This window comes from Erinaceus europaeus, chromosome 16, assembly GCF_950295315.1.
Source record: "Erinaceus europaeus chromosome 16, mEriEur2.1, whole genome shotgun sequence".
Classification (NCBI taxonomy): domain Eukaryota; kingdom Metazoa; phylum Chordata; class Mammalia; order Eulipotyphla; family Erinaceidae; genus Erinaceus; species Erinaceus europaeus.
In genome coordinates this window covers 52,623,473-52,641,967 of record NC_080177.1, presented here as the reverse complement: position 1 = coordinate 52,641,967, position 18,495 = coordinate 52,623,473, and the positions used below count along the sequence as shown (strand labels likewise).

At 38.8% G+C, this 18,495-nt stretch overlaps 1 protein-coding gene across 6 annotated transcripts in view; it reads left to right on the top strand.

Moving 5' to 3' along the window:
* CDIN1 (CDAN1 interacting nuclease 1) overlaps window positions 1-18,495 on the top strand; it is a 301,784-nt gene that overhangs the window by 139,600 nt on the left and 143,689 nt on the right. For all 6 annotated transcript variants that reach the window (XM_060175165.1, XM_016190289.2, XM_007527854.3 and 3 more), the window contains one exon: window positions 4,578-4,645. In XM_060175165.1, the coding sequence (XP_060031148.1) occupies window positions 4,578-4,645 (68 nt within the window). The remainder of the gene's footprint in view (window positions 1-4,577; window positions 4,646-18,495) is intronic.

Sequence of the window (18,495 nt, the reverse complement as noted above, 5' to 3'; positions counted from 1 at the left end):
AGTGATGAAGTCACTTTCTTCGCCTATTTTGGATACAGCGTGAAGGACTCATGTTAAGTGAGAAAAGCCAGAAAGAGAAAAAATGACTATGAGAGGATCTCACTAATGGGCAGAACTTGAGAAATAAGAACAGAAAGAGGAAACTTGAAGTAAAACGTGGACTAGTTTGGTGTGTTGTACCAAAGCAAAGTATTCTGGGAAAGGAGGGAAGACGGGGTGGAGAGGTATGGGGGTGGAGGATAAGGGTTTAAGATCTTGGTACATGATTATGGAAACAGATCTAGGTTGAGGGCAGAGTGTTTGGCAGACATCTATCATGGTGAGATGAGAAGTTGCACCTTTATGTCAACAACTGTACTTACTGTAAACCACTAACCCTTCCCCCCCAAAGTAAACATGATGATAATGATGATAGGTATAAAATACCAATAAATAATAATGATAATAATTATTGGTATTTTTGTCATGGAAATTCTGAGTCTGTGGGTCTCACATTTTTAGTAATTACTCATGACCTTGCTGGTGTGAGTTATTTTAGTAAGGGTCATACCATAACCAGTGGTGACCCAGTAATCACCAATGAGGAGAGTTTTTGTTAGAAGACCTTCTTAGACAAGAGTGTTTTTAGGTACATGGGTATGTATATATTTCACCTTATCCATAACAGTATAGCTCTGTCAACTCTTTGTAAAGAAACTGATTTTATTCATCTTTTAACAGAAGCATGTTATAAGAACATATGCTGCAGGGCAAGCCAAATAGCTCACATGTACTCAAAACAGGTTTGAGCCCAGTCCCCACCACATGTAAGGAAGTGTCAGGGCCTTGTTCTTTCACTTTCCCTCTCTGCCTTTCTACCTGTACATTCAAATAAAAATAATTTTTGAAAGAATATATGGCACATAAGTTATACTCCTTTGTGTGTTTATTCTTCAGTTTGTCCCACATCTAGCTTAAATTAAGAAAATCATAGGATCGTGATTCGCTTGACTTTGTAGTAAACCACAGTGAAACTATGCTTCTCATCTCAGTATAAAATTGATGTTAATGCTAGGAGTTGTAGTCATGCCAGCTTCTCATTGCTACAGTGATAAAAATCTAGCACGTAGCAACTAACACCATTTCGGAGTATCTGGGGCAGAAATACATGTTAATCTGAAGGCACATAAAATAGTTAAAAATCAATTTCAAGTTAAGGTTTTAAAAGCACAGTATCTTTTGAAGGATTGCATATTGATTTTAAATATAGCTATCTAATTATATATGCATGGGCTAAAGTATGAAGTCAACTGCTTTGTAAATGCCAGGAGGCTATTTTTCAGTAATAGTTGAGATGCTTACGGGAATCTAGATTGCTGTATTGCTGGCGAGGAAAATAGCTTGTGAGGTTATTTACAAGTTTTGCCCCATGGTCACTGCCATACATCAATAATAGGTATTATTATAGACAAAGTCTAAGTGTTTCTGCTTATAGAGCATTATAAATTCTGTTTGAAGTATTTTCATTACATTTTTGCCATCATTCACTTTCCTTTTCTGAATGTGATAGTGCCAGTGAAACTTAATGTAGTACATTATTTTATTTGATAAAGATGATGACGTATATCTATAAATGAGATTCACCGACTAGGTTATAGTTTTGCAATTCCAGTATGTACATTGCCAGCAAAATTGCTATTTTTGTAAGCTTTATTTCCTAGACCTTACATTGTATCTATTTTTAAATTAAGCAAAGCATAATTAAGAACCATGTCTTTCCCAAATTTCAAATTGCTATCTTTATACAGAATAAAGCAGACTAGGAAAACTATCTTTGTACCAGCACTTTTGTATCATGTCAAAATTCTTAGTATAGATGTTCCCTAGACTAATTATTTTACTTCACACTCAAAAATCCTTAGCTGGCTTTCCATATGAACTTGATCACCCTTTGACCTTTTGTATTTTTTCTGATAAATTGGTAGGTAATGTTTACATTGCTTGTTCTGAGCAAATGGCATTATTTTGTTAAAAAACAAAACAAAACAAAAACACTCCACATTTGGTAAGTAGATGCAGTGCACTTTTTTTCCATTGATAGTGATATAATTCTATTGATAATGATGATGTGTAAAGCAAGTTAAAATAAATTGATCATAAGGGAATCGGGCTGTAGCGCAGTGGGTTAAGCGCACGTGGCAAAAAGCGCAAGGACCAGCGTGAGGATCCTGGTTTGAGCCTCCTGCTCCCCACCCGCAGGGGAGTCGCTTCACTGGTGGTGAAGCAGGTCTGCAGGCATCTTTCTCTCTCCCTCTCTGTCTTCCCCTCCTCTCTCCATTTCTCTATGTCCTGTCCAACAACAACAATAATAACTACAACAACAATAAAAACGGCAACAAAAAGGAAATAAATAAATATTAAAACAATAAAATAATAAATTGATCATAACCCCTCTCCCCCCAAAAAAAACAATAGCAACTAATACATAAATTGCTTACCTTCCCTTCCCGCCCCAGCCTCCCCCTCCCCCCGTCTTTTATTTTCTTTCTCCATAGCCTTCCTGTCTTCACCTTCCCCACCACAGGTCATAATCACCAACTCAAAAACATGCGAGAAATTAGCCACCTCAACTTTGCAAAGTGTGACTTCAGGACACAGCTATTAGACAAAGATTGAGACAGAGAAATAGGACAAGATAATGATGCAGGAAGCTTAAAATGCTGTGGGTTTCATTTCTGTATCATCAGTAACCTCAGTTTCATGAGTCAACATTTTAGATGTAAATAATTTACAACAATAGAAGTCAGAGCACATTTATGTGGAATGGAAGTAAATAATTTAGTTCAAAAATGTGGGATGCCCTCCCTAGTAATGGGAGGCCATTGAGAAGTAGTCATCAGATGTCTTCAATGGATTCTACAATAGTCCGAAATTCATGATTTAAGAATGTGTTTACTTTGTTTCTGATATCTTGTTTATTTAATTTTTGTTCTTTATTTCTTTATTTTGTTTCTGATATTTATTTTAATTTTTGTTTTTTGTTTCTGATATTTGTTTACTTTGTTTCCATGTGCATTAGCAGGAGGGAGGACAACAAAAGGGGAAAAAAAAGCACATTTGATGAGAGACAGATATCAGAGCAATGTTCCATCATGCTAGGCAATGTGAGGACTCAATCTCAGGGCCTCACACACACAAGACACATTATCTACTAAACTACACATTATTACACATTATCAGATAAGCCACCTCCTCCAGCCCCTGAAGGACTGGCTTTGCTGGTAGCCCATTGCCACTGGGATTGGGGGTAGGGGGTGGATGAAGCTTTACCTTCTTGGGGATATTGGAAAAGAGAATAGAAGTTGTCTGGGAAGACACCACTGAGGTAGCATATAGACTTTCATACCTGTGGCACTGGAATTTGTACGTTTAATGTAAGTGACTACATTTCTGGATTTCTAAGATTTAATAATATGGCCTTTCACCTCTTAAGTTTCATCTTTAAAGATGAGAGTAATTCCCTACAGATTCTTTTTTTTCCAAGTAATATGCAAGTCTGTTTGATTTAGAACAAAATCTTACAGTACATAATCAGAATTAAAGAACATTTGCTAAATCAGCAAATTAAATGAACAGCTGGACATTGTCAGGGAAATAGAGAATTAAGGCAGTGATTCAGATAAAATTAATACCAAATGCTTTTCACAGAACTAAAGTACCAGAAAAAGAAGATGTACCTTATTTTAGATCGTACAATGCCATCCTTGTAGAAAGGAGACCATAGTTTCAGTTTTCCTACTACACTTTGTTATACACTCACATAGAACCTGCTAACTGTCAATACTTTATCTTTCTGAGTCTTGCATGCCCTAACTGTTAAAATGGGTCAAACAATTGTACGTACATTGAGATGAAAAAAACTGATGCCTCACAACTGTACCAAGTACAAAGTATTAATATTAAGTACGCTATATACAAAACACATGAGCTTAGTACATGGTATTCAAGAAATATAAACCAAGATCAGTCATTATTTCATAATTGATTTTAATACTTTATGAGAAGCTGGATGATAGTCATAAACACAGGCTCTGCAGTACCTTTGCTTGGATTCTCTGCTTTGTGTCACATTATCCATATGACCCTCCTTGTGCAGTTTCCTCATCTGTAGAATAAGGAAGATCACTTTGTGGATGAAATGACAAGTACATAAAGCACTTGACACAGTACTGACCTCATAGTAAGACTGAAATAATCTCTTTCAAGGAAAAGACTGTTGCTTACTTCATGTGTGGTATTTATTGGGGGGGGGGAGCTAATGTTTAAGAATGTTGAAAATGACTCTCCCTCTTTTCAGAAGAAGGCAGAGTACAGACTTATTTTCACATCTTTCTCTGCCAAAATACCTCAACATTAAAGGAAAAAAAAATATCAATGAGAAGATGTGGATAGGGCTGTCAGTTTTCAGTGAGGTGGGCTAAAGGTGGAAATAGTTGTTCTAATTCCCTCTGGTTTCCATTTCATCTCAAAATGTAGCCCTCGTGTTAGCATATTAATACTCTGATAGCATGAGACTTTCCTTAACTGAATTTTCCCAGTGCCATTGGCCATGAGCATGAAGTCCTGCTGAGAGACCTGCTTCTGGAGAAAAACCTATCCTTCCTAGGTAAGTATGTTGCTTTCAGCCTCTCTAGCCTGGAAGATTTCTGTGAGTGCTTAAATACATACATACATAAATACACACACACACACACACACACACACACACACACACACACACACACACACACATTTTAAATCTCTCACTTGCAGTTATTATGTACTAAAGGAAGAGTAAACCATGATTGATGGCATGCATGATATCTTTTATTGATTTAGAACTGAGCAGGAACTCAGTTACCTAATACCCCTATATACACAGCACATGCACAGGCTTGCAATTAATATTTTATAGAATAAGTGGCTGAAAAAAATGCTTTAATATCTTTTGCAGTATTACTTTTGGTGTCATGAGATATTAGTTCTAATCTAGGCCTTATGAGAGAAAGAAACAAAAGAAATATTGTCTATAAAATGCCTTATATATTAAAAAGAGAGGTTACTAAAACTCATGTTAGGTATGTTTGGTCTAGGATATGGAATCAGGTAGTACTTCTGTTTGAAAGCCAGATATTAAAGTTTTATTATTTTATGTCAAACACTTCATATATTTAGTATAATTAAAAAAAAATTTCACATGTAGGAACATGCTGATGTGCCAGTGTGGAATCCTACTACAGGTTGTTGTTTCTTCAACATCTCATAACATTAGAAATTAAGCCTCATTTGGGCACATGTGTGATGACCAGTCTTGGAAACCATAGAGCACTGTAGAATGAATGAATTTCTCTTCTCCATTTTGAATGTGATCATCAGTATATGCACTTTGAGACCCCCCTCTACACACTATTTGTCTACAATTTGGTTGCATATAGATATTTAAGAGTCTGCATAAAGACATTGAAGAAAATGGACTTAAGAAATCACTGGGGAGGGGGTCGTCGGGTGGTGGCGCAGTGGGTTAAGCACACGTGGCACAAAGCTCAAGGACTGGCATAAGGATCCCAGTTCCAGCCCACGGCTCCCCACCTGCAGGGGAGTTGCTTCACAGGCGGTGAAACAGGTCTGCAGGTGTCTGTCTTTCTCTCCCCCTCTCAGTCTTCCCCTCCTCTCTCTATTTCTCTCTGTCCTATCTAACAATTAACAACATCAACAATGGTAATAATAATAACCACCAAGAGGCTACCACAAAAGGGCAACAAAAGGGGGGGAAAATGGCCTCCAGGAGCGGTGGATTCATGGTACAGGCACTGAGCCCAGCAATAACCCTGGAGGAAGTAATTTTTTTAAGCTTCCTCAAAAATAATACTTAACTGGTCTTTAAAAAATATCTTAGTCTATTCAATTTCATATAACTCAGTGCAATTTTGAAGCATTTCCTCATCACCAAAGAAGTTGTTCATGTATTCTTTGAATTTTAAGTATTTATTATAGTACTGAATTATACATGTTTATTCACAGTCAAAACATAAAAATGCAAAGCTTTGTATGATGTGTTGTCATAGGTTGTTTTTTTGCCTGGTAAATACCCCTTCAACATGATTAATTAGATCTAAAGTACCATGCCAAGTAAATTTAGATAGATCATCATATAAAATCAAACTATGGAAAATATTGGTATGAAATAGAATGCTAATCTGATCTTCTTGTTTATATATGTACACCTTTAATTTTGTGGAAGAGACATTTCAATATATGCTATACTTTGATTCTTTTATCGTTAAAAGTAGAGTTTCTCTTTGTTTTTCTCTCCCCTCCTTCTCTTCTGTTATTATTGAACTGGATTATATCAGAAAGTAAAGAATTCTTATTATTTATATTTAACTACTTCTTTTACATGTATATGTGTTTGTTGGACAGAGACAAAGAGAAGGGAGACAGAATGAGAGAGAGAGAAACATCTGCAACACTGTTTGACTACTCATGAAACTTCCCCCATGCTGGTGAAGACTGGGGTTTTGCACCCAGGTCCTTGCACATTATAACATGTGTGCTCTACAGGGTATGCCACAGCCCGGCCCTTTACTACTTACTGATTAAGACTATCCTACAATTTTCTTCCAAGTCTAAATTTTTCACTCATTTTGCTACATTTATGTCTAATTTAAAAAATTTCTATTTCCTGTGTTCTTTTGTCAATTGAAGAAAAATTAAGAATTTAAATAAATCACCTTTATGCTACCCCTAATAATTTCTTGAATTTTCTTGATTCATAATCACAAATGGAATAGATGCTGTGTATGAGAAAAGATTTAACTAGGCACTATTGGAGAGAGAAAAAGTGCCCTTATCATTAAAGATTTGGCACTACTAATATCTCTGAACTTCAAATTTATTCATTTTCTACTTCTATTAATAGGTACTTTGTATACAGAGAAGTCAAAGCTGAGTAAATGACTTGAGTTTCCCCAGCTCAAATAATTTCTTTTAATTTATATATTTATTCATTCACTCTAAAACACAACTTAGGTAGTGGATACTATTTTTTTTTTAATTTCTTACTAGTGATTTTATAATGATTAACAAGATTAGTGGATACCATTTTGACATCGGATTGGAGTCAGACGGATTGGAGTCAGATGAAGCTTCTGCTTTTTTGGAGTCATGGTCAAGAAGGGTATCAAGCTACAAAAACTAAAAAAATAAATAAATAATAAAGTGAACAAAGTAGGAGAGTAAAGTAAGTGTTCCCTGCCCTCCAGATGTCCCTAGCTATGGGTAGTGTGGTCTTGCCCATCCCACCAAGAATGTAGTTCCATCTCTGATGTATTTCACTCAGTGGATGCTAACTTGATTTCTTGATAATAAAAATAAATGTATTCAAGACTATTGACATTATACTTTTAGTAAAAAAAATTTTTTTTGTCAGGAAGGTATAGATTACACTGAAATCAGTGACCTACCCTCTCCATATGAGGCATGTGTCACTGACCCATCAACTACCTTTTCCTCAGTGGTGACAAAATTCGTACTTATTCGTCCACTGTCTCTCAGTAGCAGTTTATGCCACTATGTGTTTTTTATGGTGCTAGCTGAACTCACCAGTTTGACTAGCTTACTGTTAAATTAGCCACTCTCTCTTACCCCCGCCCCCCCTTTGCTTCAGTGGACAGATATCCTGTAAGTACTTTCTATAAGCAAGGGCCATCAGGTATAAAATAAATAAATAAATAAATAGTTTGACTTTAACATGGAGTATTCCAGGAAATTTTTCGTGCATGAGAGTTCTCTCCAAGGGCAATTAATTTAATACTAACATTTACTGATCATCATTTAAAGTCTTTTAAAATGTGATGACCCTCCCCTAATAGTGATGCACAAAGAACCCTTTTAAAAGTGTTAACTTAGCAGTAACCATTGTGATTATTCCTACCCCCCTGCTAAGGTTTTCTTCCATGTCTAATATCAATGAAATAGAAAGTGTTTTCTCCACTGATAGAGACGTATCTAAATTAAATTGTATCTCTCAAATGATGATTGAGACCCTCCTTGATGATGGAGACCCTCCTTCCAAAAGAACACAGGAAATAAAAATAGAAAGAGTAGGTTATATACTCTTTTGAGGGAGTGAGGTAAGGAAAGGACTTTAGACAAGAGAAAAGTAGGGAGGAAAAGAAAAAAGAGACTGTGAGAGAATAACAAGCTGGTATACACTGTTAGGAAAAATATGTAAAAACTTAAATCTCTATGTGAAAAGGCACCATCCTCTGTCTTGGGTCAGACTGGGGCTTTTTTTTTTTATTATTTATTTTTTATTTAAGAAAGGATAAATTACCAAAACCATAGGGTAGATGGGGTACAACTCCACACAATTCCCACCACCCAATCTCCATATCCCGTCCCCTCCCCTGATAGCTTTCCCATTCTCTATCCCTCTGGGAGCATGGACCCAGGGTCACTGTGGGTTGCAGAAGGTGGAAGGTTTGGCTTCTGTAATTGCTTCCCCGCTGAACATGAGCATTGACTGGTTGGTCCATACTCCCAGTCTGCCTCTCTCTTTCCCTAGTAGGGTGGGTATCTGGGGAAGTGGAGCTCCAGGACACATTGGTGGGGTCTTCAGTTCAGGGAAGCCTGGCCGGCATCCTGATGGCATCTGGAACCTGGTGGCTGAAAAGAGAGTTAACATACGAAGCCAAACAAATTGTTGAGCAATCATGGACCCAAAGGTTGGAATAGTGGAGAGGAAGTGTTGGGGGGGTACTCACTGCAAACTCTAGTGTACTTCTGCTTTCAGGTATATATTTTGCAGTAGTTTATGGATACGTGTGAACCTATGCTCTATCTCAGGGGACCTGGACTATATCTAGGTTTTGGGACTTTGTTAGAAAGTGATCCACCTGGGATGGAATTAGAGAATACTATGAAAGGAAAGGTCTCACCCAAGTAATGAAGCTGAAGGGTTGTCATTCCACACGTGAAGTCTCTGGACACAGTCTGAGCTGAAGCATGTTGAGGTGGCAATCATTGCGTTGATTAGGTTGAGTTCAGCAGATGCAATATTATTCGATATGGATTGGGAGAGGCATGCGGGAAAGTGGGCCCTATCCTAAGGTTCCTAGGTACTATACAGCAAACTCTAACAAAAGGACTTTTCATAATTAACCCAATTACCAAATAATGTGATGATAACATTAACTGTCCATTGTCTTTTTGAACCCTAAGACAGCAGGAACCTCACATCTCCACTATAGAGCCTGTATTTCCCCCAGTCCTGGAACCTCAGACTGAGGCTTTTACTAGTGACTTCCACAGCCACTGTCTTGTGTAAAATCTTATTACACTAGGCTTAAGAAGGATGGCTCTAGAGAGAGTTTATTCTTCCCAGAGACTATTGCTTTGTTAGTAGTAGAAGCTAATGGGACCAGATGGTGGCACACCTGGTTAAGCACACATACTACAGTGTACAAAGACTTGAGTTCAAGCCTCTGACCCCCACCTGCAGGGAGAAAGCTTTATAAGTAGTGAAGCAGGGCTGCAGGTGTCTCTCTCTTTCCACTCTTCCTGTTACCTCTCATTTTCCCGCCTCTCTATCCAATAATAAATAAGTGAGATTTTTAGAAGCTAACAATGATTTTGAATGATATCTGAGAGGCAATTGTTTTATCCTGCCTCAGCCTCCCATATTCAGCCTTGCCATATAATAAACCAGCATCTTCCATATGGGTGCTTTTTGAGCATTCATGCATTTTTGTGTTTGACTCCAGGAGGGTGTAATCTGGAAAGACATATAGGCGTCTGATGCTCCTTAATGTAGGAAGTTAGGAGCTTTGTTTGTAAGAGTTGATCTGATCCTGCTGCTTTATTCTCCTCCTGAAGCAACAGTGCTCTGCTGGGGAAGTGATTATGAAGTGACAAACAGGGATTATGACTCAAGGTGAAGAACTGGCAGTAAGAACAGATGAGATTTAGAATGATAAGGTTGTGTTTACATGCACATGTTAGCATCAGAGAAAAAGAGAGTAGAAATAAAGCTTGAATAAGCTGGAGAGAACCAAGAGGATTGGGTTCTTGGCTGTTTCCTTTCTAAGATAGAGACAGAGAGGAAAAGAAAGAGTTAAAGATACCATAGCACTGAAGCTTCCCTCAGTGCAGCGCACACCTGGGTCATGCATATGGCAAGGCAGCACACTAGCCAAGTGAGCTACTTCACCTGTTTGGTATTTTATAAGATAACCTACCAATCTGAAAGCCAAATGTCAGATGCAGTTTTCTGAGTAACAGACTGGATAATGGGGTCTGGCGCTGGGGAATCTGGATCCTTTTCCCCCCTCTCCCCAAATAAATTGGTGGGAGAGCCATATTTACATATCCCCTTTATGAAATGTGCTTATGCATTCTTTTCCCTGAGAACAAGAGAAAAGACAACAGAGAGGAGTGTGTCAATGGAGCATAACAGACTCTCTAGACCTCTGCAGAAAGACTAATCTGTAAATTTTGGTGTTAGCCTTCCTGCCCTAGGCTTAGTCCTTCTTTCAGCATGCTTTGATCAGATAACTCTCCTTTGCTATTTATCATCCGAGCCACTGATGCTATGTTAGAACTATTTTGGTTATAAGTGACCAAAATCCAGGCAAACCAGATTACACACAAAGTCAGAGGAGTTTGTTGGCTCAGCAGCACACCCGAGAATTCCAAAGGAATCGCATTTGCTCCTGGTGTGCCTAGAATCCAGATGACAGCAGTGTCGTCACTGTTTCCCCTCATGTTTCTTCTCTGATGCTCTGTTCTCCTCAGTATGGGAGTCATTCTCAGGTAATATAGATGATCTCTAACCACTGCTTATTAGTTTATTCCTGTGAGTTTGTAATCCCTGAGAAGGAAAGTTTATAATTCTCCTTGCTCCTATAACACATCTTAGAAAGGGCTCTGACCTTCTTCTCATCTGGTCAGTTGTCAGTCCTGAGGCCTGTGGTTGGGAGTAATGTTATCACACACTCAGAATTACGTTAGTAGAGTGGCGATACCAGGTAAGAAGGATGGGTCACAGGGTAGTGCAATGATCCCATCACAGAGAAAATTACTTCGAATTAGAGCTTTGATTCCCATAAAGAAAGACACTGAGAGTTAAATCTGCTATTGTTGGACTGACTCAGCCCTCTCTGTGCAGGAGACTTTTTTTTTAAATTTATTTATTAATGTAAAAGAGAAAGAGTACTAGAGCATCATTCTGGCACATGCAGTGCTAAGGACAGAACTCTGCATCTCATGTCCAAGACTTCAGCACTTTATCTACTGTGCCACTCCCCGGGCCACAGGGGGAAGCAAGCCTTTTTATGTTTCAGAACTATTGTGAAGGAACTCCATCAAGATAGGTTCAGAGACAGAGCTAACCTTCCAAAAGGGTCTGGCATCAGTAACTGCAGCTGAAAAAACTAGAGCAGACAAAGGTTAGCATTCAGCCACTCCTCAGAATTCAGGGTTGGGAAAGAGTGTTAGTGACCATTCCTATCCCTTGTTTTGTTTCAAGAACACTGGTCCCAGACCATGTTTCACAGGTGGTGCCCTCCCCAAATGTGTCCTGTATTCTCTCAGTTCCTCCATAATAAGTTGGTCTTTTCTTTCGTGACATTAAACCAGAAGAATTCAGAGTGAGGTGCTATCAAACATAGAAGAGTTTCACTTTGGTTTTTGGCATTCATATTCTCTGTTTCCATAGCCACCAATCAGGCAGGGCCAAGCCTACCCAATCTTCCTTTGCACTGTCCTTTTTGACCTCCCATTTATTTCCTATCTTTAGGGCATTTCAGTTTTCACTTGTATTGTCCCCGGAAGACATAAGCAAAGGACAAGGTCAACACAGTCAGTTGTATTCCTTATTAGTGGCTTCGATAAGAGGCTTTGGAGGGAGAGGTTGAGATTAATAGCCATAATGAAATTTGAGGTTCTCCAGATCTCATTTATCTGTACTATAAATCTCCCTATTCAGTGCCTATATTTGCTGTGTAACACTGTGCATGGTTCTCATATCATAGCAGTATCTATTGCTAAAAACTTTTCCAACTTCCTAAATTGGGTAGAAAAAAAAAAAACATATAATGTACCCTTACAGAATATGAAAATAAAAAAAAAAGGCTGCATAGGTCATAGCTCTAAGGATTGAAAGAGCCAGTATTCTGGGAGAAAATAACACAGGAAAACAAAATGCTCAATTTGGAAAGATATATTGTAGTTTTCATTTGTACTGATGTATCTCCTTTTGGCCCTTTCTCAATTTAGTTAGAATGTAATAGGTGGTTAAAAGATTGTTTTCAGCCTACAGTTTATTTTAGCCTGGCATTTTAGAGGTCTTTTGACAAATTGGTAGATAAAAGGCCGAATCAGAATGGGACTTTGCGTTTTCAGATGTTGTGAACTGAAATTTGCATAATTTATCTGAGGATAACTGTATCTCTTAATCCTGAAGCTTTTTTTTTTTTTTTTTTTCCTCCAGGGTTATTGTTGGGCTCAGTGCCTGCACCATGAATCCATCGCTCCTGGAGGCCTTTTTTCCCCCTTTTTGTTGCCCTAGTTGCTGCAGCCTCGTTGCGGTTATTATTGCCATTGTTGGATAGGACAGAGAGAAATGGAGAGAGGAGGGGAAGACAGAGAGAGAGGGGAGAGAAAGATAGACACCTGCAGACCTGCTTCACTGCCCGTGAAGCGAATCCCCTGCAGGTGGGGAGCCGGGGGCTCCAACCGGGATCCTTACGCCGGTCCCTGCGCTCTGCGCCGTGTGCGCTTAACCCACTGCGCCACCGCCCGACTCCCAATCCTGAAGCTTTTTTAATAATACCAAAGAAACACAAGAATGTTTCCAACTTTGTTTTGGATGTCCTTATGTCCTCCTGTGAGTCTTAAGTCTATGTTAACTAGTTTCAGATGTGTTTTGTTCTCTGACTCAAAATCAGCCCTTTATTTTAAAGAAAGAAATTATGTAATTAGTACTTAATTGCTTTGGATATTTTGGGCATCTAGAGGAGAGGGTAATTAAAAGGCCAGAGAAATCAAACTTTCACAGTGTTATATATGTATAATCCCCCCCTTTTTTTCCTTCTAAAAGGTAGGCCTGACTGCCATGAGATAAGGCATATGTTCACATGTATCCATAAATTAGGGAAAATATATACCTAAAAGCAAAAGTAGATAATAGTCTATAGTGAGTCAGTATGAAGTTCATAATGAAATAGTGTCTACTTAGACTTAGATACCCTCCTCACCTATTTCCTATTATACTTCCTTCACTCACTCCCAAGCTACTTTTCAAAGCAAGGACTACAAAAGCCGAATAAGGGCAAGAGACAGTCATACTTTAATGCTGACTTTTTAGTAACTGTCAGGCCACCCAATTAGCTGGGGCCCTATTCAGGGAGTCTTGAGAGTCCCAAACAGACATGATGGGCCTAGACCTCGAATAAATCCCTCTCTCATTGTTACAGGTCATCTATATCAGGAAGAACGTAACAGACCCCTTTGTGGACCCACATAGGACCTTGCCCTCAACTTGAATCAACAACGGTAGAGAATGTTCCATCCTCTGAAGGGAGGCTGGACAACATACTCTATGCTATACCTGAGGAAGATGGGTCCTGATATTGGGGCAACTTGGAATGTTCCTACTGATGACCACAGAATGTGAGCTCAGATCTACAGGCATGCAGAGGTCACATAGGCTCCTAAGCTGAATATGGGCCCCAGATTACATCAAATTAATGGGGTTTACAGTCTATAGTATTTATACCCCTTTCCCATATTTGGGAGCTACTCTCTTCCCAGATCCAGCTTTCTGGTTCTTTTTCCAGCCATGAAATTATTTCCTTAGACAATAACTTCGATCCACTTGCATAACAGATTTCAGGCTAAGAGGAAAAAGAAAACAAACTAGTATAGCCATCGGCCCTTTGGAATATAACCAAAATATGCCTACTAGCTATCTACAGAACAGAGATCCCCTCCCTCAACTCTTCATCTGCACTACTCCAGCCTTTAGGTTCATGATTAGTCAACAACTTGTTTGGCTTTGTATGTTAACTCTCTTTTTAGCCAAGAGGTTCCAGATGCTAGCATGATGCCATCCAGACTTCCCGGGACAGACAACCCCACCATTGGGTCCTGCAGCTCAGATCCCTAGAACCCCTCCCCTCTAGGGAAAGAGAGAGGCAGGCTGGAAGTATGGATCAACCTGTCAATGCCCATGTTCAACAGGGAAGCAATTACAGAAGCCAGACCTTCCACCTTCTGCATCCTACAATGACCCTGGGTCCATGCTCCCAGAGGGATAGAGAATGGGAAAGTTATCAGGGGAGGCGATGGGATATAGAGTTCTCGTGGTGGGAATTGTGTGGAGTTGTATCCCTCTTGTAGTGTTTCCTTTTTATAAATTATCTTATCTTTGTGTAGAGGTTTGTTGTTTTATTTTGTTTTGTTTTTGTTAAAGAGGACTATTGAAATACTAGAGATCTAGTTAACTCTTGGAGTTGTTGTCACCTAAGTAATATCCAAACAGATGGAAACTTATGGGATTCAAGATTTTCTAGGAGAAAATAAGAAATGTCCCCCATATTGGATATGATCAAATTTGAATGTTTGCCATAATTAAGAGTGACATACCATCTATTATAACAAACTAAAGGTCTCCTAATGTGGATTCATCACTATCTTAACTAGTTGAGAGGCCTAAGTATTGGCAAGTATCTTAACTTATTTAAACCATTTTTATTATTTATAAATCGAAATGTTAAACTTGTAAACTCTAAGACCTTAAAAGCTCAGAAATACTGTTTTATTACTCACAAAGAATCTATAAGCTAAATCTATCATCTTTAAAGCAGCAGTATTTGTGTATAATTTTTGATAATGTATATTTGAATTTTAACCTTAATAAACTTAGAAGCTTTTCTACACCGTTGGCATTTTAAATATTATATAGTTTAAGCCTTCGTATTTGCTGCATTCCCTAAATAAGATAAGTATACAGGATTTAGAGTTGGATTCATATTTAGCCCAACCATTTTGGGAGATTATACTAAACATGTTGTTCAGATGTTGCCATTGCTCTTTTATTCTACCATTCTAATTAATGTTATTCTTGCTTTTCCACCCTTCATCCTAGTCATTTTTTTCCTGATCAAAAAACAGCAGTTTACCTAAACATACAATTTTCCATTTGGAAAATTCAAAGAATCGTAAGGAAATACTTGCCCCAAATATGTACAAAGGCTGTAAGAACCTAAATGAAATATATAATTCTCAGGGAAAATATAAATTGCAAAAATGAATATAGAAATGATTTTTTTTAAGTTACATAGACTTGTAACCACTAAAGAAGTGGGAAAAATAACAACAGTGCCAGAATCAGATTGCTTTTTTGTTGAGAAATTCTTCCCATACTTTAAGGAATGGATACATTCAATGTTATTTAAAATACCCCAGAGCAAGAAAAGTATAGGAAAATTTCCCCATGATTTCTAAAGAAAGAGAGTAAATTCTCGTTATGAACAGGATGAACTTCAAACCAGGTAGAATGAGAGATATAAACAAGAATTACCAAACAAGACCTTGAAGTTTGAGTATTTGTTAATTTTCTCTCTGCAATGTTGGTTCATAGGGAGTGAAATGAAAAAAGGAAATGTATTAAGATTACATAGGCTTAGTAAAAGAAATGGATATTCTTTAAAATTCACTTATGTTTTTCCTTAATTTACCATCTTTAACATTAAATATGTGCAAAACACATTAGTATTAAGAGTTTATAATAGAATAGCTTTAAATATGAATAGATAGGGTATAAAGAAAAGATGAAAAAGTAAACCTTTCAGTCTTCATAGCAAAAACTTCAGTCCCAATATGTGGAATATAAGCCCTTTTCCAATAAGACAGAGGACTGAACAAAGAATGATGCAGAAGGAAAAAGTAATGACTAAGCCTCTACCCACAGATTTTTTTATTACATTTAAAAAAATTTATTCATAAAATTGGAAACATGGACAAGACCATGGGATAAGAAGGGTACAGTTCCACACAGTTCCCACCACCAGAGCTCTGTATCCCATCCCTTCCCTTGAAAGCTTTCCTGTTCTACATCTCTCTGGGAGCATGGATCCAGTATCATTATGGGGTGCAAAAGGTGGAAGGTCTGGCTTCTGTAGCTCTTTTCCATGCAACATGGTTATTGGCAGGTTGATCCATACTCCCAGCCTGCCTCTCTCCTTCCCTAGTGGGGCAAGGCTTCAGGACACATTGGTGGGGTCATCTGCCCAGGGACATCAGGTTGGCATCATGATAGCATCTGGAACCTGGTGGCTGAAAAAGCATTAAGATATAAAGCAGAACAAATTGTTAGTCAGAAACCTAAAGACAGGAATATTGCAGATGAGATTTGGGGTCTCCATTTTGGAAAAAGCTAGTAGGTCTATTATAGGTATATTCCAAGGGGCCAAGACTTTACTAGTTTTTGCCTAAGCCTGACATCCAATATGCTAAATGGACCCAAGTTACTGTTTGGGAAGATGGTTTCACAGTTGGAAATAGGACTAAAAGGCTGGATTGGGGAAGAGAGTTACTCCCAAATATGGGGAAAGTATATAAATATTGTTAACTGTAAACCCCACTGATTTGATCTGGGACCCATATTCGTCGCAGGAGCCTGTGTAACCTCTGTATCCTTGTAGATCTGAGCTGGCATTCTGTGATCATGGCTAGGTACATTCTAGACTTCACTAATTTCAGGACCCATCTTCCTCGGGTAGTAGGTAGAGTATAATATATGACCTCTTTTTGTATAATGGAACAGTCCCTACCACTGTTGATCTATATTGAAGGCAAGGTCATATAGGGGCCCACAAAGGGGTCCATTATGTTGTTCCTGATGGAGATGACCAGTGACTGTGGTGAGAGGGATCTGTTAGAAGTCTAGGCCCATCATGTCTATGTGGGAATCCCAAGACTACCTGACTAAGGCCCCAAGTAATGAGGTGGCCTGATAGTGACCAAAGAGCCGTTATTAAAGTCTCAGGGGCTGGGCGGTGGCGCAGCGGGTTAAGCGCACATGGCCTAAAGTGCATGGACTGGCATAAAGATCCAGGTTCGAACCCATAGCTCCCTACCTGTTGGAGAGGGGGGTTGCTTCACAGGTGGTGAAGCAGGTCTGCAGGTTTTTGTTTGTTTGTTTGTTTTGCCTCCATGGTTATCACTGGGGCTTGGTGCCTGCAACAGGAATCCTGTTTATTGTTGCTGTTGTTATTATTATTGTTGTTATTGCTGTTATTGTTGCTAGATAGGACAGAAAGAAATCGAGAGAAGAGGGTAAAGACGGGGAGAGAAAGATAGACACCTGCAGACCTGCTTCACTACTTGTGAAGACTTCCCTGCGGGGGGTGGGGGGGAGTCTGGGGCTTGAACTAGGGTCCTTACACTGGTCCTTGCGCTCTGTACCATGTGTGCTTAACCCACTGTGGCCAACGCCCAGCACCTGGTCTGCAGATTTCTGTTTTTCTCTCCCCCTGTCTGTCTTCCCTCCTCTCTTGATTTCTCTCTGTCTTATCCAACAATGACAGCAGTAACAACAATAACGATAAACAACAAGGGCAACAAAAGGAAAAAAAAATAGCCTTCAGGAGCAGTGGATTCATAGTGCAGGCACTGAGTCCCAGCGATAACCCTGGAGGCAAAATAAATAAATTAATTAATTGATTTAATTAAATAAAGAATTAAGTATGCCAGTCTCTTGCTCTTATCCAGCTTTTGTAATCCTTACTTTGTCTGACAAACTTAGGCTTATAGTGATTGAGGGAAGTGTAATAGGAAGTAGGTGAGAAGGGTATCTAGATCTAAGTAGAATCTATTTGTTTAGGTACTTTATGGTATCCTTTATAAGTCTTTCTACTTGCTTGCTGCATTTATTGACTCACCACAAACTCTTATGCTCTTTTGCTTTAAGGTATATATTTTCCCCTCACTTATGGATCCATGTGCACATATACTCTGTCTCTTAGCCCCTGGTGCATATCTAGGTGTTGGGGCTTTGCTAGGAAGTGTACTACCTGAAATGGAATTAAGGAGTCCTATGAGCTAAGGTAGGTCTTACCACAGCAGTGAAGCTAAATGGTTGACATTCCACAGCTTACATCTCTGGACACAGTCCAAAGTGAAGCATGCCAAGGTGGTACTGGTTGCATTGGCTATTAGAAGTCTTGGGCCCACTGAATCTGTAGGGTTCTCCGAGGATTCCCTGATTAAGGCCCCAGGTGATGGGATGACCTGGTAGTGAACAAGAAGGCCATTGTTAAGTGAGCCAGTCTCTTTCCCTTATTCAGCTTTTATAGTCCTTTCTTTACCTGACAAGCTAGGCTTTCTCCCAGCTATTAAAGTGTTAACCATCATTTGTTGTATCCAAGATAGTTATCAGGTTTATGGGGTTTGGCCTCAAGTTAGGGAGGAAAT